The sequence below is a fragment of the Ursus americanus genome, chromosome 14 (genome assembly GCF_024610735.1).
Source record: "Ursus americanus isolate L20-20 chromosome 14, mUrsAme1.1.p, whole genome shotgun sequence".
Classification (NCBI taxonomy): Eukaryota; Metazoa; Chordata; class Mammalia; order Carnivora; family Ursidae; genus Ursus; species Ursus americanus.
Window position 1 is genome coordinate 51142781 of NC_142140.1, and position 25513 is coordinate 51168293.

The 25513-nt window shown below is 57.9% G+C and overlaps 2 protein-coding genes across 3 annotated transcripts; one reads left to right on the forward strand and one right to left on the reverse strand.

The window, feature by feature from the left end:
- The first annotated feature begins 1368 nt into the window (after positions 1-1368).
- STX10 (syntaxin 10) lies at positions 1369-4202 on the forward strand. The gene is made up of 8 exons (XM_045811997.2): positions 1369-1512; positions 1753-1922; positions 2065-2159; positions 2236-2298; positions 3225-3332; positions 3425-3531; positions 3626-3720; positions 3813-4202. Exons 1-8 carry the CDS (start codon positions 1478-1480, stop codon positions 3887-3889), a joined length of 750 nt encoding a protein of 249 aa, XP_045667953.1. The 5' UTR covers positions 1369-1477; the 3' UTR covers positions 3890-4202.
- Positions 4203-6553: 2351 nt separating this feature from the next.
- NACC1 (nucleus accumbens associated 1) lies at positions 6554-25501 on the reverse strand. Of its 2 annotated transcripts, XM_087867232.1 has the most exons (7): positions 25356-25501; positions 24491-24583; positions 10689-11648; positions 10414-10587; positions 9705-9810; positions 9510-9607; positions 6554-8908 (listed from the first exon to the last, which is right to left on the reverse strand). In XM_087867232.1, exons 3-7 carry the CDS (start codon positions 11638-11640, stop codon positions 8649-8651), a joined length of 1590 nt encoding a protein of 529 aa, XP_087723358.1. In that variant the 5' UTR covers positions 11641-11648; positions 24491-24583; positions 25356-25501; the 3' UTR covers positions 6554-8648. The 2 variants fall into 2 exon arrangements, with proteins under 2 accessions (XP_087723358.1, XP_045667952.2); XM_045811996.2 differs by lacking the exons at positions 24491-24583; positions 25356-25501 and adding an exon at positions 24104-24300.
- Positions 25502-25513: the final 12 nt, after the last annotated feature.

Below are 25513 nucleotides of genomic sequence, written 5' to 3' on the forward strand. Positions count from 1 at the left end.
AGGACTGGCTGTAGTCCCCGGCTTCCGGACCAGAGTCCAGCCCCGCGGGCTCCCGAGACGAAGGAGGCGTGATGCCTCCGGGAAAACCCCCGCCGGCAGATAGGGGCGATCTCAGGGCTTCCACTGACGCCAACTCCCTGAGACCCTCCACAAAGACCTCGCCAACACAAGGGGCGATTCTCTGAGGATCCCTTCATCCTTGTTCCGCCATAGAGACCCCCACAATTATGTCTCTCTACAAGATTCTCTCCCAGGTATTTCTGCTTCTCCCCCCACCCCCACCCCCAGCCAAACCATGCATCGTTGGAGAACCCTCACGCACCGCCCTCCGGCCCCACCCCCCCGCCCTTGGGTACTTAGCAATTATTTGCTCTTAAAACTGTCCGTATTCAGCATTCCTGCCACACACTACGGCGACCTGCTGAGGACGCCCCCGTCTCCCCCTGCACCACTTCGGCGAATCCATAATGACATCCCCAGCCCAGGAACTATCTCTCAGACTCTACGCAGCAACTCTGAAGCACAGGGGCACACAAACTCTCCAAGATCTTCAGACATCTCGCCCAGTGTCTCCAGAAACAGACGGCGACCCCACTCAGGTGATGGCTCACCTCCGACAAAATGCATTCCCGGAGACCCCACACAGAGCGCCCCTGTCACACAGGGGTCAACTCTGTGAGCCTCTCTCCAGACATTCCTGGCTCCTTCCCAGATGCAGACCCCACACGCAGAGGACTTCCTTGTACACACCATCCTCAGCCACCACCACACCCCCTCCCGCGACTGCCCTCCTCGCACCCAGACTCCACACCCCGGGAGCATCTCTGGGGCCCCCACTCAGCCACCCCGCCCCAGGGCGATCTCGAGGCGCCCCTCCTCCGCAGGAAAAAAGAGGAGGGCAGAGTGCAGCAGAAGAGTCCAACAAGACTCCGCACTTCCATCCCGGTGGGAGAGTGGAGAGGACCACCTCTTCCCCCACCCTTTCCCAACCCTAGGCTGGGACTATCTCCCAGGGGCGAACCAAGGTGCAGGCTCCGGAAGTCTGTTAAGAGGATTTCGGAATCCAATGATCCCCCTCCCCACCCAGAATCTCTGATTTGAAGGAGGTTATTATTATTCACATTGCCCCAAAAGGAAACAGGTTGCGCAGCAACAAATCGAGGGGCCGGGTCTCGAACCGACAGATCACGAGCTCCGACCCCCAACCCAGCCAGACATAACTGGGACATTGCTGGGGGCGGCGGGGTACGCAGACGCGAAGACTTCTCTGCCCACAATAAAGATGGCTGTGGAGAAGGGCGGAAGTTTCCGCACTTCGGGCCTCCGAGGCCTCTCTTTCTACCCTGGCGTCCCTGCTCTCGATGGTGGCACGGGTCACGTGACGGGGGCGGGGGTGGCGGCGCGGTCCCCTCTACTGGGACCCGCTATCAAAGCCGAGAGGGGAGGGGGGGCTCGGCCTCGGGCGGGGGGAGGTGACATGTCTCTCGAAGACCCATTTTTTGTTGTCCGCGGGTGAGTGACAGCAATGAGGAAGGGAGGAGGGTGCTCGGTCCCCGTGCCAGCTAGTGCCCGCGTGCCCGCCAGAGCGTGCTAGTTGGTCTGGGCAGGGCCGTCGGGGTGCGCGGGTCAGGGTAGTAGACCCGTGGCCGAGTGGGAGGGTATCCTGAGCCCCCCCCTCATTTGGGGGCGCAGTGGCGGGCGGGAGGACCGCCTGCCCCCAGCCGTGACCGCTGTGTGTGTCCCTGCCCGCAGTGAGGTGCAGAAGGCGGTGAACACGGCCCGCGGGCTGTACCAGCGCTGGTGCGAGCTCCTGCAAGAGGACGCGGCGGTCGGCCGCGAAGAGCTGGACTGGACGACCAATGAGCTGCGGAATGGCCTTCGCAGCATCGAGTGGGACCTCGAGGACCTGGAGGAGACCATCGATATCCTGGGGGGTTGCAAGACGTCCTGGGAGAGCCCACTGCTGTGGCAGGGGGCGGCTGGATACCGGGGAGGAGTTAAAGGCTTGAGGCAGAGGAGAGGGTTGTGTCTGGCTTTGGCCTTGACTCCTGACGCGGGGCTTACGCATAGTGGAAGCCAACCCAGGAAAGTTCAAGCTCCCAGCCGGAGACCTGCAGGAGAGAAAGGTGTTCGTGGAGCGGATGCGGGAGGCAGTCCAGGTGAGGAGAGTTTCCGGTGGCCTGAGTGTGGGGAGGTTGGGGTATCTTTACTCACTGATGGCGTCCTCACCCCCAGGATATGAAGGACCATATGGTCAGCCCCGCAGCCATAGCCTTCATGGAGAGGAATAATAGAGAGGTAAGTCATCCAGACCCAACATCCTCACCTGAGCCTCTCAGAGAGACCCTCCCCTTTGCGTGCAATCCTGACCCCTCTGTGTGTGTTCACCTGTCCCCCTTGCATGTCTGTCTGTCCCTTCTGTGTCAGTGCCCATCTTCTCTGTGTGCAGTTTTCTCCTGGTTGTGCACCTGCCTGCTCTTTCTGGCTGTGAACACCTGAGCCCTCTCTGTGTATATAATACTTTTTGCCTCCTGGTGTGGGTCTAGATGCCTGTTTCCTTTTTCTTCTTTTGTTTGGTATGTTACTGTTTCCAGGGTGTATGTATGCCTACTTTTTTTCTGTGTATGTACCTGGGCATCTGAGCGGGTGAACTTGGCCTCTGAGTGGATCCCCCTCTGCGGTCGGCTTGCATACCATCTCCCTCTGTGGGTGTGCCTGCCTATGCCTTTTGTGGGCACTCTCCCAGCTGCCTCTGTTGGCACACTTTTTCCTTCTGTGCTGTGTGTCCATTCTTTGCATGTTGTGAAACCAGCCTGTCTCCATCCCATCATGGAATCTGGGAGAGGGGGAGCTGTGAGGCCTGCCCAAGTTTAGAGTCTTGTATCAGTGCCCACATGCTTTCCAGGTGTGCTGCCTTGAGGATTCAAGTCCAAATTCTTAAATACATCTGTTTATGTGATAAATGTTCTCCATGGATTAATTCGGTAAATCCTCATTCCAGCCCCAGGAATTTCCCCCATTTTACAGATGAGGAAACTGAGGCACAGGGAGGTCAAGTGATATGGCCTTGGGGTCACCATGCTAGTAAGTGGTGGGTCTGGGGAACCCAGGCTATCCCATTCCCAAGACTACCTTTCTAACAACCATCTCGATTTGCCACAAACCTGTGTCTGACTGTTCCGAGTGGCCGTCTCTCCCTGAACCTGTGGTCTGTGCGCACATAGATGCTGACAGGCAAGCTAGCTGCCCAGAAGTCATCCAGCGACCTGCTGGACGCCAGCATGGCCTCGGTCACCTCTCGTTACATTGAGGAGCAGCAGGCCACACAGCAGGTGTGTGTGCGCGTGGTTGGGGATCCTGGGCTGGAGGAGCCTGGGGACAGCTCAGGGCCCCTTGCTGACGGCAGTTCCCACTCCTCCTGCAGCTGATCATGGACCAACAAGATCAACAGCTGGAGATGGTGTCTGGGAGCATCCGGGTTCTGAAACACATGTCCGGCCGTGTTGGGGAGGAGCTGGATGAGCAGGGCATGTGAGGCCAGGATCCTAGGGGTGGGCTGGGAGTCCTGTTAGCAGCACTGGTGTGCACAGAACTTTGGGGGCTGACACCGTCTTGGTATCGACAGCATGCTGGATGCCTTCGCTCATGAGATGGACCACACCCAGTCCCGGATGGATGGGGTCCTCAGGAAGATGGCCAAAGTATCCCACATGACAAGTGGTAAGTCCCCTTTGGGAGGCAACTGGGGTTGGGGAGGGGGCTGCAAGGGTGGTACCCCGTCCCCCTGTAACCTCTGACCCTTTTGCCCCCAGACCGCCGACAGTGGTGTGCCATTGTGGTGCTGCTGGGGGTGCTTCTTCTGGTTCTCATCCTGCTCTTCTCTCTCTGACCCCGGCCCTCCCGAGGGCGCTCGTCTGTCTAGCCGGGAGAGCTGGCAAGGTCCTGCCCCCCCTGGGAGAAGGGGTTCCTTCCTCGGGAGCTGTCCCAAGGTTCTCATCCAGAGCCAGTGGGGCCTTCAGGGCCCTGGGCCAGAGCCCCTGTCACTGGGCCTGTCTCAAGTGCGCTTAGGAGGTGGTGGAGGCAGGGGAACCTCAGACACACTCCTCCGCATTTCCACTCTGATGCCCCAAACTGTTTGCTCCTGTGCCTTCTACACGTGCTAATTTGGAAATAAAATCCCAGCCTTTTTTTTTTTTTATACACATTTGTATCCTACTGCCTGTTGTCTTGTGGCTCGTTGAGCGGGACTCCCGTGGAAAGCCCCCTGCTTGCACGCACCGTGGGGCCCAGGCGTGTCCATATGTGTGCGCGTGTGCCTGCGCGCCCACGTGCCTGTCAGGGATTTCAGTGGTCAGGATTTGGTGCAGAAAAAACATTCCCATTTATTTCTGGGTTTCACCACTGATAACATCGAACCATTCCAACCCTGATGCTTCCTTGAGCTTTTGAAGTTTAGCTTCAACGTCTGCTTGTTTTGGGCCCACGTAGGCCAGCCCCCTAGCCATGGAGCCGAGCGGTCACTTCTGAGGGGCCCCAATAACGCTGGGCTCCGTGGCACACCAGGTCACTAAGGCAGCGGTTTTTCCAGAGCTTGCCCAAGTACAGAGTGGTTCCTGTGAGCCGGGAAAACTTGGAAGTGCGGTGACCCTTAGCCCACCGTCTTGGAGGTCTGCATCCTGCGAGGTGCGCGGTCAGGCCTCAGAACCACGGGTCTCAGTCGCCCATTTACACATTGCGAAGTGCTGCCTGTTACAAGGATGTCGTTAGCCTTAGGCTCATCTGTCAAACCATAAAAAGAACCAAATAGATAGATTCCCTTTTTGATGCAAACCCACTGCTATGATTTGGGTTCGCCTGATCTTTCTGTACTTAGTTTCAGGTCTTCCTGGGGTTAAAAGACAGGACTTCTGGAGTCAGACGGGTGTTTGCACTTACCTGGGGTTGCCTACGTGTCCAGACAGACAAGACTTCCTGTTACCTGAGGTGACTGGTTTTTTTGTTGCTGCTGCTGGCTCTCAAAACCCAACTTTCTGGCAGCTGAGGCTGGGGCTGGTTTTCTTAAAGTTCCCCCGAGCCTCCCTGGGAACTGAAATCCCACTTGATCATCTCCCCAAGATGTCTGGGTGCTCCCCCTAATCAGGGAGTGGACAGGCCTGGCCTGGGCAGAGGACGAACCTTCCTTTCCCACCTCAAGGCAAATTATCTTCTGACTCGATGGGACCCCTAGTACTGGTGAGTAACCTTCCCGTGCTACTAGAAACATTTCTGAATTGGGGGACCCTAGGGCCCATCTGTGTCTTTTCCATCTGACTCGAGAGAACATTTTGTCCTTCCCTAACCTCAGGGCCTACAGCTCTTCAAGGTATGTTAAAGGACACCCGCTGAATTTGACTTGCCATCTCCACTTCTGTGTTCCCTCTTCTGACACAGGAGTGCGTGGGTACACTGGCTCAGATGCGGTGAAGGGCGTGGGTGTGTCCAGGATGTGTATCTGGGGCTGGGGGTGTCGCACAGCCACAGAAGGGGAGCGAGCCAGTGGGCCTGTCGTGCAGCCAATTCAATGGAGGGCCCTCTTGGAGGCGGCGGACGCAGGTCTAGGGCACCCACATGTGCACAACACCCCGGGCGTCGTGTCTATACACACCAGGGTAGCCAGAAGGGTGCTGTGGGTAGAAGCTACTTTGTTGAGTTAGGCTCCACACCCAACGTGGGGCTTGAGCTCACGACCCTGAAGTCAAGAGTCATGTGCTTTACTGACTAAGCCAGCTAGGTGCCCCACTTTAAGTGGAAGCTACTGGCAGCTTGGTTTTAAGCCTGTTTCTCCCATCTGAAAGGGGGACACTGCCCCCCCCCAACACACCCACTGATGTTCTGCAATGTGATGTCTGGAATGGCTGTGCCCAAGTGCAGAGCCCTCGTGAGCAGCGACTGTCCCTTCCTGGGCCCCGTGTCCCCAGAGACCAGTATGCGGCAGGGCTGTTACAAAGGCGTTTAGTTTATTCTCATCAGTGTCACTGATATTCTCATGGTTCACATTTCCCAGTGCGGCTCCTCTCCTTACAGTAGTTAATGTGCAATCTCACTTACGGGCCCGGGGAGTGGGGGGTCGGCCCAGGGCGGGGAGGGCGTTGGCACTTCACACGGACAGGGCGGGCGGTCTGTCCTGCGTGAAAGAGGCGGGTGAGTGGGCGGCCGGGGAAGGTGGGGGGGCCCACAGTCTTTTTTTTTTTTTTTTTTTTTTTTTGCGTTGGTTGGTGATTCTCCATTCGTGCTCCTCCCTGGGCTGCCCGGGGTGGGGGGACCATGCAGCTCAGAGCAGGGCAGGGCAGGGGAGGGAGAGAAGGAAAAGCAGCAGGCCGCCCAGGAGGTGAGGTGGGGAGGGCAGGGCGGGAGGGGCGCAGGGGTGGCTCCTGGGGTAAGGCACAACCCTGTCTTTGGCTCTCCTGGTGAGGAGTTTCCTCCCCTGCACCCCTGCCCGGCCCCTCCCCTCCCCTCTCCCCCCCAACACACAGTCCCGGGAGCCAGGGTCACCTCCTGGGGTCCCTGAAATGAGGGGGCTCTGCCACCCAACCCAGTGCTGCAGGGGCTTGGAGGCGGGACAGGGGCAAGCCCCACCCGAGGACAAGGCAGAGAGGGGCTGGGCAGGGGCCTGTCCAGGACAAAGGGGTGGGGAGGGAGAAGACCCCAGTCCCAGAGAGCTGGCCCCTGCTAAGGCCTGGAAGGAGGGGAGCGCCTAGGGACTCCTTCCTTGTGGGGTCTGGCTGGAGCCCCAGCCAGCCCCTCGGCCTTGGCCGGCCCGGCAGCTTGCCAAGTGACCAGGATATTGTGCTTTGGGATCGATGCTGGGGTAGGATGTCAAGGCCAGGACAAGGGCGTGGGGGAGGTGCGACTAAGGTGCTTGTGCTTTAGCTGGGGCGTCGAATCCCCCCATACACTGGGCCAGCTGAGGGCTAAGGTGCAGGGGCCAGGCCAGGAAAGCAGAGTGCCAGGACCCTGGCCAGACCAGACACCCCCCACCACAAGATGTCAGGAGGGCCCCCCTCACAGACCGGTGGGGGCTGCTGGGTGGGGGGGGAGGCCTCCAAGTCAGATTCCAAGGGTCTAGTCAGGGCTGGCCACCCCCCCCCCCAAGCAATCCCCCTGCCTCTGGAGAGGCCACTGGGAGCAATGGGAGCAATGGGCCGGTCAGATCAGGGAGGAGACGAGAGGCAGTGGGGACAGGGCTAGAGAGAAAAAGGTGAAAATTGTCAAGAAAGGACACCCAGTGTGGGGGGACAGGGAGTAAAAAAAAAAAAAGGAACCCTCCAGAGTTCACATGTAAAACTCAAAAAAAAAAAAAAAAAAAAATCCTCGCACTAGACAAGGATAAAAAGAGAGGAATGGTTAGAAAAAATTCTGCAAACTGCAAACAATAGAAGTGGGCCCTGCCTTGTCCCCAGAAGCTGGGCTCAGCCAACAGGCCAAAGCCAGGGCCACCCTTCAAATGGAGCCCCACTGGGGAGCAGCGGAGCGAAGGGGGACCTGGTCAGACCCACAGGAGCCCGAGCAGAGGCCTGGCCGAGCCCCCACCTCAGAAATGCACACCCACACTCCACACGCACGCACGCATTCAGTCTGCCCCCAGCCCCCACCCCGTCCTGCCTGCCACGTCCCCGGGGACTGAAGGGGACATCAGACACAGTCCCGTTGGTTTGAAAAATAAAAGGAATCTTATACTTCAATATTTCATTAGCTAAAAAAATGCTTTAAAAAGTATGTACAGGGGGCGGGGGCAGGGGGGTGAGGGGGGAAGGGCAGCAGCCCCCCAACCTGCTCCCCTGACTTCCAGCCCTGGCCCTACTGCCTCTATCATCTTCATCTGTTTAAAAGCAAAACGTCTACACACACGCGCGCACACACACACGCACACACTTCTGTGAGCCCAGGAAACCTCTCGTTCTATTCACAGAGACCCTCGGTCAGCCCCCAAGAGCCCCCCCCACTTGGGACCTGCCCCTCAGGCCCCAGGGGACAGATGGGGGCAACAGAGGTGGGCACAGAGTGGGGGAGAGAGAAGGGCGCCGGGCCCGCCACTGCCCACCACCTTAGGTCAATGGTGGAGCTCCTCTGAGCCTCGGTTCCCTCAGCTGTGAAATGGGCAGTCCCCTCGGCCTCGCCTACCCCAGCCCCCAGGCACAGGGACAGACGAGGGAGACAGGAAGGCGCTTTTGGAAACATGGAAGCACTGGGAGGTGGTGGCAGGAGGGGTCCTGAGAACCCTAGGGCCCCTGCAAGTCCCAAGGAGTTGCAGCAAGGGGCCCAGGGCCTGGGAAGGGGGCCTTCCTGAACTCCCCAGGCAGGCCCCTCCCCACACCTGGCCTGGTGAGTGGGGAGACCACTGCTGGGGTTAGGGGAAGGGGAGCGGAAGCTCCCAACGGCCGGGCGTGCCAGAGAGGCAGCGCAGAGCTCGCACCAGCTGCTGCCCTCTCCTAGCCCGCTCGGGTGGGGGGGGGCGGGGGTTGGGATGGGGAGGCAGAGGGGCTGGGAGCATGCAGCGCCCCCCGCGGGTCCTGGGGAGGGACAGACAGTAGCTCGTGACCAAGATGGTGGGCGGGTGTGACGGGGGAGGGAGGGGAGTGTGACGCCCCGCGGGGAGGGTCCGGTGGTAGTTACTGGAGGGCCTCAGCCGAGGGGCCGGCCTCGCCGTCGTGGCTAGCCGTCTCGAAGCTGTGCTCCACGCCCATCATGTCCGGCTCTATCTTGCCCGTGTCACTGATGAAGGTGGTGTAGGCGTCGCCCTCGGCCATGAGCACCTTGAGCTTGGGGATCCAGCTCTTCCGCACAACGCGGCGGGCGTTGGTGCACATGTCAGCTGCGATGGCGTTCATCTCACTCTCCTTGAAGTTGGGAGCGAAGTTCTGGCAGTAGTCTGTGAGGGCAGAGGGGGCGGCTCAGGCAGAGCGTGGCCCTGGCCTCTCACCTTGATGACAGACACTCAGCCACACTGCTCCTTAATCCCCAACACGCGCGCGGCACTCCTGAACCTCTCTCAGAGGTGACAGAATGGAGGACTCGCAAGCCAGGACGCCAGAGCACATCAGTTGGCCCCACGCCTGACTGAGTTCGGCCATGTGTGGGCTTTGAGACGGTGGCCCAGGGCTCTTGAAAAACCTGGGTCATTTGCCTGAATTTAGGAATGGGGAAGATTCCACGTGAAAAATCTAGACTTCCCTCCTGACAAATGGCTGGGGCCTGGCTGCTTCATCGCTCCCATGACTACCCAAGGACCCTTCCCCCATGCCCACCCCACATCTGACATCTGACACAGGCTCACCTTCAGTGTCCGCCCCGCACCCCCACTATGAAGAAATCTTTAAGCCACCACAGCCCTCTTCCTGGCAAGTTCAGACTGAACCTCAGAATCCTTCTGAACATCAACCCCCATTCACCTATCAGGGCCAAGAGCGAAGAGGACCATCTGCCCGCCCCAGACCCCATCCCAGCCTGACTCCAAAAGGCCAGATACTCACACTTGACAGCATGAAGGACGCGACTGTCCAGCGGTTTGCGGCTGGGGTTGTTGGAGGAAGAGCGGATGCCGGTGCCACAGCTGTTAGCCAGCGTGTTCCTGAGATGGGGGGGCGTGAGGGAGGGAAGTCAGGCCCCCTGTGGTGGGGGCAGGGGGCAGCCCCCTCCCCTCCATCCGGGCTCTGTGAGGGCCTCACCGGTCAAAGAAGGAGGCCAGGAGGCGCCGCAGCAGGACCTTGTGCCGTGTGCCCGCGCTGACGTGGCAGTTCATGAGCTGAGCCCTCGTGATGTACACATTGGTGCCTGGAGTGGGGAGCAGGAGGGTAGCCGGGGGCCCCAGACTGCCACGCTCCCCACTTGGCCAGGCCCTGGCCTGGGCCCGGCCAAGACGCGCCCTGGCAACTCGCCCCAGCATGGCCTCGTCAGCGATCAGGAAAGGACAGCTGGTGGTGCCACTGTCCACGGGGCACCTACAACGTGCCGAGCCCTGCTGGCGCGTGGGTGGCTTTTGCCCACACAACCACCTGGGCATCAAAGAGAATAGGCAGTGGAAGCTCACACCAAGGCACCCTGACACCAAGAGCCAAGATTCTTACCCGCTGTACTAGTTCTCCCTCAAACCACCCTAGGAAGCCACTGATCTACCCGTGTGGCCAACAACGCCAGCCAATGCTCACACCAGCCTCCGGGGTGGAAACCTGGAGGCCGGTCTCTGGCACGGATCAATCCCAAGGGGGGGGGCGGTGGTCAGCCACCCTAGGACACAGCCGGCGGGTGGCAGCAGGGGTGGGGTTAGACCCCGAGTCTGGCTCCTAACCACCATCCCACAAGCCACTGGCTCGGAGGGCACCGAGGCCCAATGTGGAAGGAAGCAGGGAATCCGGGCAGGAAGTGATGCTGGCCCACCTGTCACCAGCTCCAGCTTCTCGGAGGGGTCACCCTCATCGTAGAGCTTGGGGTGGCAGCGGTTGCCAATCTGGTTGATGAGCTCAGCCGGGAGAGACGCCAGGTCTTGCCGCACCCGGATGCGATTCCGGGACTCGGGGGCCACCTGCTCAGGGAGGGCCTCCACCTTCTCGGCTTCAGGGGCAGAGAGCAGCATGTGTCGGGGACGGGGCTGCGGGGGAGGGAGGAGGAGGCAGGGGCCGGGCTGGGAGGGGCGGGCAGGGCAGGCACCTCACCTGTCTGGCCGACGTTCATCATGCTGTACATGGTGTACATGTTGCAGATCTGCCGGTACTGCTCATCCGCGCCCTCCTCGCCCGCGTCCTCCTCCTCATCCTCTTCGTTGTGGTAGGAGCCAGGGCTGTCGCTGGTATAGGCGCTCGACGTGCCCGGGCTGGTCCTCTCCGACGTGCTGGGCCCACTCACCACGCCCCCTGCTGCCGCCGCCGCCGCCGCCCCCCCAGCCGGCTGCCCAGGGCCGGCCCCTGCAGCCGCTGCCACAGCCCCCCCGGCCGGCTGCGCTGCCGCCACCACCGGGGCCTGCTGGGGCGGCCGGTTGGCAGCCAGGTCCGGTGTGGAGAACTTGGCCATCTTGCGGCTGCCATTGCCGCCACCACTGCCACTGCTGTCCCACAGCCGCTTGGCCACAGGCGTGCACTGCACAGAGTCCGACTCCTGCTGCTCCGTCTTGACACGGGACACGAGGGGCAGCGGGGTGCCACAGGCCGGCCAGCTTGACGTCTGGGCCACAGGGCTCTGGGGCTCCGACGACGGGGCCTCCTCGGCGTGCAGGCCCTGCGAGTCGCAGCTGGGGGAGCTCACCTTGAGGAAGAACTCGGTGCCCTTCTCCATGATCTCCTGGATCTGCAGGAAGCCGGCCGTGTACATGAGCAGGAACTGGTCGCCCACGTTCATGCTCAGCCGGCCTGTGTAGCAGAAGCTGAGGATCCGCTGGAAGGACTGGGGCTGCACGGCAGCCGGCAGCTCCACCACCGCGCTCCGGCTGCTGTTGAACAGGTCCCGGAAGTACGAGCTGCTGGCGGCCAGCACGGCCCGGTGCGCTTTAAAGGCGTGGCCCTTGACCACCACGGACACGTCACAGTACAGGCCCTGCAGCCGCTGCTCGTTCAGACACTCCAGAATACTGTTGCCAAAGTTCGGGATCTCCATCTGCAGGGTCTGGGCCATGGCGGCAGCTGCACGGGGGACAGGGAGAGACAGACAGAGCAACGGGGTCAGGCAGCAGACCCAGCACCCCCCTCTCACGAACCTCACCTGCTGTGGGGAGACATGTGGGAGCGGATATCCACGTGGTGGAATTTGCCGTGGTGGTGAGAATCGCCTGGCGCCACCCACACCCTCAGTCCCAGCACGGACTTGCCTCTATGACAGACTGTCAAATCACTTATGTCAGCTCCAGGCCTGGGTGGCCACCGGCTGTCCCTTGCGGGGGGTGGGGGGAAAGCATACTTACACGTGTGTTTGAATACTAAATGAGCTAACACAGTGAGAACTCCATGAGTGTTAACCATCCCCAGCGCGACACACACAGGGTAACTCTGAAGGGCACTGGCATCGAAACACCAAGGGGTCAGGGGCATCGGATTCTTCACACTGTCCGCAGTGCCGCGCACATGACCCCAATCACTGTTGGTTGAATGACTGAATGATCACTCAAGAAACCCTGAGGCTGCACAGGAACATCACCAGTCAGCAGGGAATGCAAATGCAAACCACAACGAAACACCATTTCATACCAGCGAGGGCTGGAAGAATAAAATAGACAGACAACAAATGTTGGCAAGGAAGAGATCGGAATCCTCCTACACCGAGGCTGGGAATGTAAAATGGTGCAGTTGCTATGGAAAACAGTCTGGCAGTTCCTCAAATGATTAAACATGGAATTACCATATGACCCAGCAATTCCATTCCTCAGAATTGTACCCAAGAGAAACGAACACCTATATCCACAGAAAAACCTGTCCGTGAATGTTTACAGCACCATTCGCGATCGCCAAAAAGATGGGAACAAGCCGAACGTCCACTGACTGACTGATGAATGGCTAAAATACGGTCCAGTCATACAATGGAATATTATTCAGCCATATAAAGGAATGAAGCCCTGATACATATTCTATGGGTGAACCCTGAAAACAATACGCTAAATGCAAGAAGGCGGACAAAAGAACTGTGTATTACACGATCCCATTTATGTAAGACGTCCAAAACAGGCAAATCCAGAGCCAAAAAAAGCAGACTAGTGGCTGCCAGGGGCTAGGTGGGGTGTGGGGTGGCAAGCAGAAGGATGAGGGGTTTCTTCTTGCCATAACGTAAAATGGTCTAAAACTGTGGTCATGCGCGCACAACTCTGAATCGAGAGTTGATCTTCAAACACCACGGGTCTGAACTGCGTGGGTCCACTTATGCGCAGAATTTTTTCAATAGTTCAGGAGTGTAAATGTATTTTCCCTTCCTTATGATTCCCCCCCCCGCCTTTTTCAAGTAATCTCTACACCCAAGGCGGGGCTTGGACTCACCACCCCAAGATCAAGAGTCGCATGCTCTACCAACTGAGCCCGCCAGCAAATCTTACGATTTTCTTAGTAACATTTTTTCCTCTAACTTACTTTATTGCATTTAACACATACGACATACAAAACATGTGTTAATTGACTAATATCAGTAAGGCTTCCGGTCAACAGTAGGCTGTTAAGTTTTGGGGGGAGTCAAAAGTTATATGTGGACTTTTGACTTTGTGTGCGCACTGGTGGGGGGTGTTAGCGCCCCTAATGCACTCATCGTTAAAGGGTCAACTATACTAAAATCGATTCAATTGTACCCTTTAAATGGACTCCAGGATACGTGCATCTCAATAAAGCCGAGGAAGGAAGAAAAAATCCATACTTGCCATGAACTCTCTGGATCTTTTGAATTTTGAACTTGGTGATTATATTGCCTATTTACAAAAATAGATAATATGTTCCGTGCTCAGCAGAGTCTGCTTGGGATTCTCTCTCCCCTTTCCTTTACCCCTCCCCCATTCCCTCTCTCTAAAATACATAATAATAAAATAAATCTTAAAAAAAAAAAAAAAGGAACTGTCAGTGACCCTGGGCAGGGAGCGCAGGCAACTCTCAAATGTGAACTTCTGTATCACAGCCTATTCCATCAGTGCACATTCCAATCCAGAACTGGGCATGTCCAATACTCTGAGGGCACTCATAAAAGGGGTTTGAAGGACAATGTGGCTTTACAACTGCACCCATGGTAAAAGTGTGTCCCCTGCAATTCTTTTAAATATAGAAGGTGGTGGTCCTGAATGGGCAGGGCGGGTATGAGAAGAGTTGGGCTGCTGAGGAGAAAGGAGGAAACAGGTGTGCAAAGGCCCTGGGGCAGGTACCAACTAGAGTCCCCAGCTGTTTCCCCTCATTCTCAGATTAGCTTTCATGCATCTTTCACAGTTTTCATTCACTAGTGAGTCCATTCTGAGCTGCCTCCAGGGACTGAGCACTGGGAGACAGGGGCCCTACCTGGTACCACCGGGCTCAAAGAAGACTGCACAGATGAAGAGAGGCAGCCACGCGCTCATGGGCAAGTGCTGACTCCAGAACCAACTCACTCCTGAGAGGAGGAACTCCAAACCTCTACTTCTCCATTTGGAAACAAATGTTGATAAGGCCAAACTGATCCTGCAAATTCAAGTCTGTCCTCAGTAAGTTGCTACATGTGGTCGGCCGTGAGAGAGACACCAGCAGGCCCCGCCCCTCCCAGCACCCATGCTTCCAAAGAGCTGACAGATGACCTGCAGGAAGGAGCTCTCTGAACCCTCTTAGCAAACCTATGGGGCCAATTTCAGACTCCCAATTCTCAAATGGGAAAACTGAGGCCACAGGGAAGCCAAGAACTGTCCCAAGATCACTGGTGAGTAAGTAGAAGGGACAAGATTCAAACCAGGGTCTGAGTGGGCACTGAAACTTGTGATTTCCCTTGGCTATGCCCTCAGCCTCGTCATCATCAAAATCACGGTCACTGCCAGGAAAAACAATTTTGGGTCATCAGGGGGCAAAGCGGAGACAGGGACTCTCCCATCAGAAGGCAGAACACTACTTCCAGGAGCTCAAACTCAGTGCCAGATGGGTAGGAGCTGACCCTCTGTGTGGAGACAGGAGAAACAGAGGCACTGAGTGTCGGCAAAGGATAGAACCCAGAGAGCCTGCTCCAGGGGCCTCACAGCCCCGACCCAACTCCCAAGGCTGCCAAAATGAGCCTGCTCCAGGTACTGAGGCCCAAGTGACCAGAGTCAAGGGGGTCAAGGGAGAGGCTAGCTCCCAGTCCCTGAAAGAGAGCTCTAGACTCCCAGTTTGGAAGGCTCATACCGTAAGGGGGAGGACCAAGGCAGGAGAGGCCTGCAGTAGAGTCAGAGCACCCCCCTAACCCCAAAGCTGGTTTCAGATGCCAGCCCCTCACCTCTGTGCCTTGGTTTGTTCATCTGTAAAATGGGGACTCCTTCATCCAACCCACCCCAATAAACTGCAAGGCTCGGGGACACAGCTCTGAAGAAGACTGGCTGTTTCTACATGCAGTTGTCTGGTGGGGAGACACGGAGTGATACAACTGGGGTGAGTGTGTCACTGAGGGGCTGACTCTGGGAGTGAGGCAAAGACAGGGGAACAAAGAGCAACCAAAGTCTGGGGCAGGAAGGAGTGAGGTGAAGTGTGGAGACCCCCAGGAGGCCAGTGTTGGCTTGAGAGAGTGCAGGGGCAACAGGGCTTATGAGAAGGGTGTGGGATGGGACGGGCGGGGGGGGGGGGGGGGAAGGGGCTGGCCTGGTGAGGACCAATGTTTCTGAGGGAGCAGGGGGAAGCCTGGAGCAAGGGAGGCGCAGGTCCACACCAGCTCGGGGAGAACTCCCAGGAGCAGCGTGAAGAACGGAAACAGGTTGAGACGCTGAAGGCTGGGAAAGTGGAGGGGCAGGTGGCAGTGGCAGGGAAAGAGGGAGGACAGTCAGACTAGCAAGTGAGCGGCTGCGAAGAGGGCATTCTCAGGGGTGCTCCCAGCTATGCTCAGCATGCCAGGCGCTGCTGCAGGTGCTCCCCTCAGGGTCCCCTCCACGGGGGGGGGGCGCTAGGACTGCCCCACTTGATAGATGGGGACTGAAGGGCAGCCCCGCTCCTTCCCCGGCAGCTGGCCTTCAGGGAAAGCTCACCAACAGGAGCGCTGAGGTCCCTGAGGTCACAGGAGGGAACACGCACAGGGAGGGCCCCCCTGAGGGCGAGAGCCACCCAACATTCAGGCTGGGGTCCCACAAGCCTGTGAACCCCAGGCTCAGAGCCCAGCACCCGGGGCTTTGAAGCCTTTGACTAACCATTCGGAGGGGAAGGGAGACAACTGGTATAAATGGCTCAACCAATCAGCACCGAGGAACCCCACAACTCCCCCCCCGCCCCGCCTGCAGGGGAGTGGGGTGGCAGGTCTTGAGTTGCAGAAATCCTTCATGGCCTTGTTGCCCCTGCAAGGACAGGGGAAAGCTAGGCCTTGGCTGGTTTTAGAAGCACAGTGACAGGCCATCCCCAGGCTCCCCTCCCTCCTTTCATTCCTAGGCAACTACTCCAATCCAGTCATCTGGACCCAGAAGGAATAGCTGCCCTGGCTCTGCATGAAGCCCCTTACCAACACCAGCCCTGGAAGGGAGGGACCATGGAGCCATGATGGGCTCTCACAAAAACAGGTCCAAAGTACCCGATACCTGGCCTGGATCACCTGCTGCCTTGGAAGAGATGTGATGGAGCCAAGAGTTGGGGGTCTCTACACCATCCAACAATTCTGTCCCCACCAAGCACGCTGCATGGCTCTCCGACCCCAGCCAGGCCCTTGCCCAGCCGTGCACCCGGCCCGGAATCCCCCTTTCCTCCCAATGTCCACATCCTCCTCTTCCACCCTTCATCGCCCTCTGGCTCTGAGAATTGTCCAGACGAGAGAAGATACCTCTCTTCCACACACTCTCCCCACCACCAATCTGCAGCGCTCTTATGCTTACCTCTGAGACCACTAAATCCCACTTGACTATAGACTCCCTTAGGGCACAAAACCATTCGAATCCTCTCCTCAGAACTCGGCGTCTTAGCCTGCCCATCTTCTGGGGTCCTCAGACCCAAGGGAAGGGGCAGCCCCCAGCCCTAAACAGGGCCTAGGGGACTGTCCTAGCATCGCTAGTGTCCTGGCCACAAATGTGAGCAGGTCTCCCAGTGTGATGCAAGGGCCCAGCATACGGTTTCCATGACCTCCCAAGTCACTCAACAAATATTTGCCAAGCGCCTGCCTGGGGCATGAAGTGCCTGGGAACCTGGGGCAGGGCAGGACTGAAAGAAGGCCTGTCTCCAAGGGCTCATGGTCCAATGGGGAACGTGGCCATCCGTCCAGAGTCAAACAGATTAACATGCTGCATACCTGGGCCTCTGATCTTGCCCAGAAGAGGTGACATTAGAGCTGGTATCTTGGGCGGGGGGGCGCAGATCTAGCGAGGCAGTGGTGGAATGGGAGCATAGCCCTCAACGTATGGGGAAGTCATGCAGAGCCCCGAGGGAGAGGCAGGCACGGTCCTTCCAGAAACTGAAGGTAAATAAAGGCTGATGCCAGGCTCAATCCTTGGTCAACCTCTCTCCTCCCAGGAATTGAACCCAGACTCAGGGCTCTGCTCCGGACCAAACTGTGCCCCTCACCCCGATGCATGTGTTGAAATTCTAACCCCCAAAATGTCTGTATTCGGAGATACAGTCTTTAAGAGGTAATTAAGATTAAACAAGGACATAAAAGCGGGGCCCTGATCTGCTAGGACTGGCGTTCTTAGAGAAGAAAAAGAGAGAGGTTTCTCTCTCTAGAAGCATGTGCACAAAGGCCCTGTGGGCACACCTGATCTCTGACCTCCAGCCCCCAGAACCGTGAACAGTGTCTGCTGCTTAAGCCACCCGTCTATGGCATTCTGTTATGGCAGACGGACTCGAGACAGACGGAAAGTACCATCCACTCACCTACAACTCCCCCGTGGAGCCCCCGGCCTCGACTTCTTGTGTGTGCAGGGCCTGCGGATGTCCCAGATACCAGCTCAATGTGCCTACAACCCAACTCCGCCCCAGTCCGGTGGCCGTAGCTCTCACCAGCTCCAGCCCTCCTTGCTTGGATCAAGACCCTCGGATTCGACCCCAAACTCTTTCAAAACCAGTTTTCACTACCGGCTCTATGGACTCCGTAGCATGCTGTCCCCGAGACAGGAACAGCTCTTCATATCTTCCTAGTCACCTGGCTCGAACTTCCCAAGACAGAACATCTCCCAACCCCGACTCCTGCGCGTCTCCTGCTTGATTTGTCCTCTGTGGCACTTCCCACTGTCTAGCTAACTAGATGTGTCTTGGGCTTTGTGTCACCTCCACCAGGGCACAGTGCCTGCCTCTCTGGTTCAGACTGCAGTGTCCGCTGCCCCTAGGACCGGTTCGGCACACAATGGGTGCTCGATAGTTGTTTGTGGAACAAAGAATTATTTCCATTACCTCCAACCTCACTCCCTTTTCTGTTCCCCATTAACGTGACTCAAAACAGTGGGACTCAGAAGAGGTCTCTGAGCTGGGCCCAGCGTGCCATCCACGCCACAGGGGGAGTCCCCAGGGCCAGCAAGGAGGGGGCTGGGCAGGCAGGTGCCCTCCTCTGGCAGCTGTGCCAGGTGGGTGGCCTGCAGGCAGGGTCCCACTCTCGACTCGGTGTAACTGAATTCTGGATTCCCACCAACTGCTCCCACTGCTGCCCGATCACGCCGGGGTACGGCAGGCCTGAACTGCAAGTGATTGTGTGGCAGGGCGACTCCTGGGAGGAGAAACTGCCAGTGGTTTGGGGAGGGGCCTCCAAATTTCCCACGCAGCAGAAGCGAGGGGTACAGATGTGTGCCGCCACCATGGACCATCTTTCCCGCACACTTTCCAGGGAGGCAGTGAGCTGCCCAGTGACATATAGGCCAATTAAGAGAAACCACCAACTCCAAGTAGAAGGACCAAAAGCCCTTGGAAAGCCCTCACAATCCTTCACGCAGCTCAGCATGAGGTCAGAGTAAAGGGGGTGGGGGACACACCCCCAGGCTGCCTGAGGAGCTTTCCCGGCCCAGGGCCATCCGGGCCCTCTGCAGGAGGTGAACTGGAAGGCAGCTCAGGCAAACATTCGCTGGCGAGGGCCAACGAAGTGCTACCTGACTGTACAGATCCTACTGTTGGCATCTTTTTTTAACTTTGTTTTGTAATCTCTACACCCCATGTGGAGCTCGAACTCACGACCCCAAGGTTAAGAGTCCCAAAATTAAGAGCCACGTGCTCTTCCAACTGAGCCAGGCACGCGCCCTCCTACTGCTGGCGTTTTTAAAGTACGTGCACACTTAATTCATTTTCTTCTTCCCCAAAAAGCTGCCATTAAATCCACGGTGGGTGACAGGTTTGTGACAGGCTGATAGCTGGCAATTAGCATTCACATCGCCCCTATGGTGCATGGCGCCCGGCAAGGGCTCGATTATACTTCTTGCTAGTTTCTGAGGCAGAAATGACTCTTCCCGCCATTTTCTGGGTGAGGAGAGCAAAGCCCAGGATCACACCGAGGCCATGTCTGGCTCCTCTCCCGGAATCCGGAGGTAACAGCAGCTGAGACTTCCTGATCATGGCTGGCCCCTGCCAAGCTCACGCTTTACGTGGTCCCATCGCTCCCCAAGGCACGCAGCCACTGTGACCAGACCCATTTTGTGGACGGGAAAACTGGGGCTCAGAGAGGCCAGAGCAAGAAGGGAAGCCAAGACAGGCCGAGGCCAGAGCTGGGGCTCTTTATCCTCACTGGATATGTCCTCTCCAGAAATGGGGTCTTGGGTGCCCTCTGAGGGCCAGACAGGGTGCTGCTCCTTCTGCTCCCCTGGGGGAAGCCTTCTCTGCCCAGCCTCCCCCAGCCACTCTCCACCCTTCCTCCCCTCCCTGCCACCTCCGGGAATGAGCAGTCTAGCCCAGTGCTTCTCCCTCTCTCCTCCCACTCTCTCCTTGCAGCCCTGGGGAATCTGGCCTCTGCCAGCAGCAGCTCCTTGGAGAAGGAGATGGGCAGCAGCCCTCCCTCTCCCCACTGGCCCACCTTTCTGAATTACAGCCTAATCCCTGTGTGCCTTCAGACTTGAAGGACCTGGTGGCAGCAGCTGTACCAAGTGTGGTGAAGGGAGCGTCAAGTGTGAAGGCCCTGAAGTGACACTGGCGGAGCCGAGGAAGGGGGCTGGTGGGGCTGCAGGGAACGTGGCTACTGGGATGGGGCTTGTCGACATATGCTAGGAGACCATGCGGGGACTCGGCAAGGCTTGAGAATCTGAATCTTATTATTTTACCCGAAGCTCAAAGCTTCCTGCTTAGAATTGTGCTTCCCTTTCTCTATACTGCCAGAAAACATTCGCCCAGAGCAGTACTCGCCCCCTGACATCAGTCTTCCCAGCTATGAAATGGGCTGAATGGCAGCCGCTGCCACACAAGGCTGTTTCAAGGATTAAACCAACAAGCAACTCGGGTAGATTGGTGCTTACCCTACGAGTCATATCCAGTAACGCCAGTTGTGATTATTAGTCACGTCCCCTTCTGTTCGTCCCCCTAAGCCCCTTGCAGGGCTGTAAAGCCTCAGACAGTAGCGGAGACATCCTACACCACTCACCAACTCCCAGAACCTCTTGCCATCTCGTGATTGAATCAGGCAGTACTTCCTGGGGGCTCCCCATCCAGTGCCTTCCCAGCATCATCAAACACCCCAGACACCAACCTCTGCGTTCCTCGTGGTAACAACACAGCAGAGGATCCCCTGACCTTAGCCCTGCAGCCACTGGGGCCGGATCATTCTTTGGGGGAGGGGAACTGTACAGTTTTTACGATGTTGAGCAGGATCGCTGGCCCCTACACCCACTAGAGGCCAGGACCAGCCCCCGCTGTGACAACTACAAGTGTCTCCAGACATTCCCCAAGCTTCCCTTCAGAGGCGGCAGAATCATGCCTGATTGAGAACCACTGCTGCACAGGTGTGCCTGCTGGTCCCCACTTATCAGAGAAGGAAACGGGAGATGCCAAGGTCACAACCTAGGCCCAAGGTCTCAGGGATGAGCCGGGTGGTGCTAATGGGGGAAGCGGACTCTCCACTATACCACGTTTTGCTCACCTCTACCCAACCCCTGCTTAATTCAGAGAACAAAGTCGCCGTCCTCACAGAGGCTCTTGGAGCTCTAAGGGTGCTGAGACCTGCACCAAATGAGACGGTACAGGAGATGGGACGATGACCACAACCAGACACTGGGCCCAACCTGTAACCGCCACCAGACGGGTCCCACTTCACAGCCTCTGCAGCTCAAACGGCTCTCCAAGGGGAGGCAGAAGGACAGCATTCTCAGCCTAGAGGACCCAGGAGCAGAGGCAGGGAAACAGGCCTGGGCACTCCTGCTAGGCACAAGAGGCACCAAGGGCCTGGGGAAGGGGGAAAGGGATCAGGGTGATGAGGAGCAGGAAGGACCCAACAGAGGGAGCACAGACTGTTCAAGCACCACCAACTTGTCTTCAAGCCCGGCAGGCTCATCGTCGGCTCCAACACAGGCGCCCTTCTCCATCGCTTGCTCTGGCACTGACGCTGATGAACTCTGAGTCGGACCTGGCTGGACCAACCCCCAACGGATCCTCCAACACCGACAGAAACTCAGCCGTCCTCACAGCCTGGCTCACTGGGGCTCCCCACTGCCTGGCCTGGGCCCCAGACTTTAAAAGGCCTGGCTGCAGGCCAAGGGGTCTGGACTTTAATCTGGGGGCAGTGGGGAGATCCAGGAGACCCTGAGACTTTCCTGCAAATGGCACTAAGGGTCTTCATCTTCACACTAGGGTCACCCCTCACTCCTTCCTCATGAGGACAAGATATTTAGAGTACTTAGCAGGAGGCTGGCACATGCTCAATAAAGGCTTTCAATGTGCTGTCCCCTCTGCCCAGAACATTCGCTCCTCCCTCACTGCCCCAGCTTCCCCCACCAGGCTGATTTCTTCTTATTCAGGGCTCAGCTCTCCCACAAGCCTTCCCTGACCACCCAATTTGAAATTCTCCATCCTCCCTCCCTACCAGGATCTGTTATTCAGGGCTGCTCCCCTGGTCCCTAGCAGGCAGTCGACACCTTAGGGAAATAAAACTATCCCACGGGTCCCTTTACTCATTGTACTTGCTATTTTGGCCTCCTCTGGCACCCCTGGTCTGTGTGCCCCTACGAACTCACAGAAAAGCAGCTTTTGAGCGCCTTCTCCTCTAGCTCCAGGCGCAGCTAGGAGCCACTGCCCTCCGCTGCCATCCACACACCACAGCCAGCCCCCACCAGCCTCTGGCCCTATTCCAGCCATGTGACCAGAGGTAGCCACCCCCGTCCTCAGTACCCAGCCCTGAGTCCCAGTCTGTGCCACAGAAGCCAGCCTCGGCCCAACCAGGCAGGGAAATAGCATCTTTAAGTGGGGCTGCAGCCTAGTCCCTCCCCCTTCCCAGAGCCAGGAGGCCAGCCAGGGAGAGGAGGAGAGCAGGGCCAAGGTGGGATCAGTTCTAGGAACTGCAGGGAGATTGGGAGAAGGCAGGGAATAAGGGTAACAACCTATCATTAAACCCAGGCCTGGGTGATACAGCTTCACCCAGCAGTCTGCTGCAGCTCTTGCCTCAGGGGCCGAAGATCCCAAGTCAATGTTCCCAGGACACAATGGCAACAATTAGCCCAGAGAGAAGGAAGGAAAGCTGTGGTGGTCTGACCTGGGACCAAAGAGGGGATAAGACAAACCAGGCAAGCAAAGCAAGATGCAGCTCTGGAGCCAGGCCCCATCCTCCTAACTGCCTCCTCTTGCCAGCCTACAGTTCTGTGACCCCTGACCTCTAGGGCTCCCAGAAAAGGGGGGGGGGCAAGAAATGAGGTGTGACCAAGCCTCTGAGAAAGAAGCTTCCACTATTCCAGCCCTCTGGGACACACCAGGAAAATTCTGTCCACAAAGGTATGGACCTACCCCTTAGGACGGGCAAGGGAAAAGGCCTGGGCGCAGAATTTCCACCAGGCAATCCAGAACAGCGGGAGCTCCTCCAGTCATGCCCCTCAAAAGCCAGCCTGGGAGACTGTGCATTTGAGCTGAGCACCAGTCAATCCCAGTTTGCCACTGTCTAGTTGTGTGACCTGGGACAAGTCACCCGGAGCCTCAGCTTCCTCCAACAATGGAGAAGGCCTAAGCTGACCCAGTGGTAGTGAGCAATCAATGAGCTCATCCCAGGGCCTGACCCAGGAAGAGCACCCCACAGGCAGGGCCCTGGGGCCCCAAAGGCCTGGGCCAGGGTGTAAATACTGGATTTGATCTCCTCAGTGGCCTGCCTTCACCCTATCAGGAGCCTCCGACACACAATGAACAGAGCTTTATAGGCTCACCTCCCAGTTCTTCACCTCTGGGAAGCTGGTGCCTGGGGGGCCATGGTATAAGATGGTGGCTGTGAAGTCCCATCCCTTAGGCCTGAGCCCCAAGGCTCTGCTCACAAAAAGTGAAGAAAGAATCTAGAATCCCAAGATACTCAGGTAAGCCCGTTGGGCTGCCTCTCTGCAAATACACATGCCCGAGCTAGGTGTTCTAGACTTTCTCAAGCTGCCCACACAAACACCCACCGGGTGGGCCAGCACCCCGGAAAAGCCAGCAGAGGTTTGCCCAAAGGGTAGGTCGGAGACCCAGAGCATGACTGGGGTGAGGAAAACAGGAAAGACCCCAGATCTGGCCCAAAACTAACATCTGGTGGGGGAAGAGGTGGCATATGCCTTTTGATCACACTAGTTTCTTGGGACGCCCCGTTTCGCGGCCACGAGCCTAGTGCAAAGGCGCTGCTTTCCCCCTCTCCCAAAGCTCCTACAGTAGTTACTCAACCTACCTGATGGCTCCCGTATCTGGCCTCCCCCCCCCAACCCCAACATCTCTCCAAGCCCTAACCTCATATGACCCCTGCAAACATCTCTGGGATCTCTATCAGCCCCCACCCGAACTAACTCCGCCCACACCCACCCTGCCCCACTTCCTGGGCTTCTCCTCAGTGGCCCCCAGGCTTGTAACCTGACCCACCCACCTCCTCCGGCGCCCGGACACTACCTGCAAGTCGGCCCCTCCCCGCCCCCCCTCCGGGCCGTTTCCCTCCGGCCGCGCCGCTCTCCTCTCCTCCCCCACTCGGCGAACCCAAAGCCCGACTCCTCCTCCCCCTCCCCCTCGGCCTCCCCGGGCGCCTCCTCACTTTTCCTTCTCCGGCCCTCCAACTTCCCGGGCCTCCGGCACCTGCCCCAGCCCAGCCTTAGCGCCCCCCTATCGCCGAGAGCGAGGTGGGGGGGAAGGTCTGGGCCCGATTCTACCACCCTCAAACCCCACGGCCGGGCCCGGGACTGGACGCTCAAGCTCGCTAGTGAGGGCCGGGCCTCTCCGCACTCGCCGGTCCGGGTACAGTGCAGGTTCCGGACCCGGCTCCTTTTCTGTCGGAGGAGGCCCCCTAGCCCTCCCCGCCCAGCCCACAACCGGCCCTCGGATGCCCTCGGGCCGCCCCTGCGAGACGAGGCCGGAACCGGGCCTGGGGCGGGCCGCCTCACCTGCGCCGTGGCCGCGCTCCGGGGGCTCCCGGCGGGCTCCGCAGTGGCGGCTGGGGCCGGGCCTGGGCCCGGGGCGCACCCCCCTGCGCCGGGGCCTCGGCCTCCGCCTCCGCGGCCTCCGCGGCCTCCGCCTCAGCAGCAGCGGCAGCCGCGGCGGCCATTCATTGTGGGCCAGGCCGCCCCAGCCGAGCGCCGAGCGAGCGCAAGCCGCGCCGCCGCCGCAACCCGGCCGGGGAGGAGCGGCCGCGGCCCCGCCCCCGCACCGCCCCAGGCCCCGCCCCCGAGGCGAGGCCAGCTGAGCGCCGAGAGCGTCCCTTCCTCCCATCCCCTTTTTCTCCCTTCTTCCCCGGCTTTCTCCCTTCGCCCCTCAAGGATCCCCACCAGTACCTTGGCTCTGCTGAAGAGTTCGACTCCCAACCCTGCCACTTTTTAGTTCCGCGACCTTGGACAAGTCTCTCTGCCTTTCGGAACATTCGTTTCCTGTAAAACGAAAACAACGAGTTCTATTTATTGTGCCAGGCACTGTTTTAGGCTCTTTATGGGAATTATCTCGTTTAAACTTCACAGTAACATTTTTAAGTAGAAATCATTACACACTTATACACACTTTGTAGAAAGGAAGGCACACAGCTGAAGAAAACCCGCTCAAGATCACCAGCAAGTACGTGGTGGCGGGTGTCAGGAATCAAACCCAGGGGAAGAGTCAACAATAAAAGTTAACGATTTTATGTTTATGCCATGCCAGATTACGTTCTCGGCATTTAACCTGCACTAACTCGTTTAAAATTCACCACAACCCAATAACGAATGTTAAAAAGTTCTGTCCATTTTGTAAACGGGCAAACTTAAGCATAGAGAGGGATAAGAACAAGTTGTGAGGCGAGCTGGGCCTGGAACCCAGGCAGTGCAGACCACTACTCTCTGCTCCGGTCCCACACCATTTAGAACCCACCGAGAGCTTACTACGAGAGGGGCTGCTTTGCACAATTTCCAGGCATTCTGTAGTTTAATCTTTGTTCTATATTGGAAGTTAGCATTCTTATTTAGCAGTTAAAGAAAATGAGGCCCGGAGAGTTTAAGTAACTTGCCAAGGCCATGTGGTAGGACTGAGATTCAAACAGTAAATCTGATTTCAGAGCCTTAATTGTTCCTGCAGAGCGCCCTGAAATAATGTGCTTACGGCACTCAATACACAGAAGCCGATCAGTAGGTGTTGAATTTCTCCGCTTACCGCCCCCTCTCTGAGCCTCACCTTCCTCATCCGTGAAATGGGGCGAGGAACGCGTCCCCTCCCGGGGAAGCCGACGTGATTAAGGTTATCCACACTACTTTCCGAGCTTTCCGCCGTGCATTTTGATCCCGGCCACCCACTGTAGGTAGCATCACTGATTGGCTAAAACCTATCATGTG